The 3,046-nt window shown below is 39.5% G+C and overlaps 2 protein-coding genes across 2 annotated transcripts; both read right to left on the bottom strand.

The window, feature by feature from the left end:
* Nucleotides 1-197: 197 nt before the first annotated feature.
* Nucleotides 198-1,886, bottom strand: TM35_000172600 (uncharacterized protein; the record flags this gene model as incomplete). Its single annotated transcript, XM_029026339.1, has 1 exon — nt 198-1,886. The coding sequence occupies one exon, from the start codon at nt 1,884-1,886 to the stop codon at nt 198-200; it is 1,689 nt and encodes a 562-aa protein (XP_028882454.1).
* A 506-nt stretch (nt 1,887-2,392) lies between these two features.
* On the bottom strand, nt 2,393-2,986 carry TM35_000172610 (MAF-like septum formation protein; the record flags this gene model as incomplete). Its single annotated transcript, XM_029026340.1, has 1 exon — nt 2,393-2,986. The coding sequence occupies one exon, from the start codon at nt 2,984-2,986 to the stop codon at nt 2,393-2,395; it is 594 nt and encodes a 197-aa protein (XP_028882455.1).
* Between the last annotated feature and the right edge of the window lie 60 nt (nt 2,987-3,046).

Below are 3,046 nucleotides of genomic sequence, written 5' to 3' on the forward strand. Positions count from 1 at the left end.
AAAAAAAAAAAAACATAAAAGTAAACTGAGTAATTCAGCTCAATTATCCAAAATGTAAAAAAAAAAGTTGACACACACAGAAAAAAAAAGCAAACAAACAGAGGAAAAAAAGATACCGTCACAGCAAAAGAAAACACCCATATGCAGAAAAACTTTGTACTTGAGGTATTCTTGCGTATTTCTTTCTCGTTATTGAATTAGATCGCCTTATGACCACTTTTTGCAGCCTTTAACATTGCTTGACAAGCAACAAGATCTGCCTGCATTTTGGTCACGACAACTTCAGTATCAGTGCCTCCAAGGTTTGTTTGCATTAGCAATGTCATAATAACAATAAAACCCACAATAACTGCTATAATAAATCTTCTTTTTCCCATAGCACGTACCAAACCAAAGAAAGTGGTCGTATTTCGTTCAAATGAACTGGTTGACTTAGTTCCACTCCAAGCAGCTTTTCCAATATCATGTAAGGTTTTACCTGCATTAGAAATAAAACCTTTTCCAAACTGCACTCCTCCATTATTATTCCTGTTTGTAGAAAATGGAGAACTTGCACTAGATGATACATCTACCACAGCAGGAGAAGGAACTTTATCAACAGTAAATGAAATCCCAGTTGTCTGAAGACGTAGTTTCCTTCGTTCCTCATTAGCCCCTGCAAGTTCTCTTCCTAACTTTTGTTGTTGTTGCTGCGCTCGTTCAAGCATCTCAACAAGTTCCTTATTACGTTCACATTCTGATCGGTACTGATCCTGTACCACCACTACTTCCTGACGCATTTGACAAAGCTGTTCTTCTGCCTCAACCAATTGCTGCTCCAACTGAATATTTCTCTCACGAAGGGAGTGAACATCTTGATATAATGCATTTAATGCTTCTTCGCGTGCATTATTCTCAGCTTCCGTTTCTTCTAAACGTCTGGCAAGATCCTCCACCATACCTGGTGCCGTATCAAAACCGACTTCATCCCTATCATTCATGTCACCATTACGTCCTGTAAGAGGTGAAGAAGACTCACACGGTGTTTCGCCTGTTATTTTATTTCCTGCATGATCTTGAGAGGATTCCTCACCTCCCGCTGATCCCGCTTTACCGCTTCGCCAGGCCGCTAATTCCCGTTCAAGTTGTTGAATGTGTTGGAGTTTTGACTCACTGCCGTTCTTTGACTCTTCCCAGGCATCCTTGTGTGCACGGTGTTGTAGGGCCATCTCTGACATGGACTCCGACTGCCGCGCGAGTTCAGCCTCAAGTCTTAAAATATTTTCCTCTAGAGAACGTCGTTCTTTTGATAAGGAATCTTCTGTACTCATCACAGATACATCATTACCAGGATTTTCTCCATTCTTTCCCGTATTAGCATCTTTTTTTTCACGGAGACGTTCAAATTCTAATTTGTATTTGTCACGTTCTTCACTATACTTGCGAAGAAGATCTTTTAATGTTTGGTTTTGTTCACGCAAAGAATTCACATACGTTATATCACAACTATTGTTACTGTGATTACTGTTTACAGTAGAGAGACTGTTTCCCACTTCACGATCTGCAGCTGTAGATATACCACCATTTCCTGTACTGAAACGCTCCTCAAGAAGTGCTTCAATTGTTCGTTGGTCAAATTGATGTACTAATAACCAATTTTCACGTGATGTCTTAAACTTTAGACGTAACGCAGATAATTCTGCCTCTATCTTGCAGCTCTCACTATGCAGTTCCTCCCACTTTTCAGATGACTCATTTAATCGTTTCATGGCATTTCGTAAACTCCGCTTCAACTCCTTTGTGTCTGTTGGTAACTCGTACTCATTCTTGTCTAGACTATCTTGTGAACTCTCATCATCTTCATTAAGATCAACGACTGTTTGAAGTCGTTGCAAGAATCTATCCATTGATCTCTCTCTCTCTTTTTTTTTTTTTTCTGTTCCGTGGAGGTGATTTCTTCTTCTTCTTCCTTGTTTCTTGAATTCTTGGTTTGTTGGAGTTGGATCAGCTAATTCCTTGTATTGCTTCCCTTAACACTTTCTTTCTTTCCTTTCGTTGTCTGTGAGCTTTGTATATATATTTATATATGTATATGTCAATGTCAATGTGAAGGAGTTTACCTCTTTGTACTTTTCTTCTTCGTATTTTTTCCCTCAACCTCCAACACAATCACCACCTTTTTCTGCGCACGGCGCTAGAAAGAAAACACCAAAAGAAAACAAGAAGAAATAAATAAAAAAAGATCTTATCCCAAAGGCTAACAATACAATGCGAGCGAAACATGAGGGTAAAGACCGTCAAAGATAGTAACGAAAACGAAAAAAAAAAAAAAAGATCAATATAAAACACATTAAAAAAAAAAAAAATACAAAATATAAAAAAAAAAAGAAAAAAAAATCAAAAACAAGAATAATTACTCCACATTTACCAGTAGACTTCCCACAAGAGCAGGATCCATCCCACGAACGCCGTCCAGAGTTCCAGAGACACGTAATACATGCTGACTTAAATCCGGGTCTTCCACTACAAATCCACCCGCCGCATTCATACTAGCACCACGTTCAATGATTCTGTCAATCACATCATTCCCAAAGGGTGAAAAAAATGTTTCCGTTTCCTGATGTCCCACTGCCATTACTGTTGTGTCAAGTGAATAGACTATATACGTCGATACGGTCTTTACGCTGCTGCCGGAGTAAGATGCGAGAAATTCCCTGTTTTCTTCTTTAGAAATCGGCTTTTCTCGGATTTCTCCATCCTTCACCGCCACCTGATCGAAGGTGACCACCACTCCATGCGCAGCCTCAGCGGGGAGCAATCTCTTTACCTTCTCTAGCACAGCCTTCATCTTGGCTCGTGCGATCTCTTCTGTCATCTTCACAGGATCATCCGCTCGGTATTCCTTTTCATTCACATCCGGAGGGATAGTTACAAAGTTTTCAAAGGCTCCAGAAAAATATCGGCGCAGCATTTCCTCTCGAAATGCGGAGCTTGTACCAATAACCATTATACGACCATTACTTCCTTGCCCTGTCGACATCTTTAAATTCAGAAATATATATATATA

The sequence above is a fragment of the Trypanosoma theileri genome (assembly GCF_002087225.1).
Source record: "Trypanosoma theileri isolate Edinburgh chromosome Unknown TM35_Tth_17_V1, whole genome shotgun sequence".
NCBI classification, from domain to species: Eukaryota; Euglenozoa; class Kinetoplastea; order Trypanosomatida; family Trypanosomatidae; genus Trypanosoma; species Trypanosoma theileri.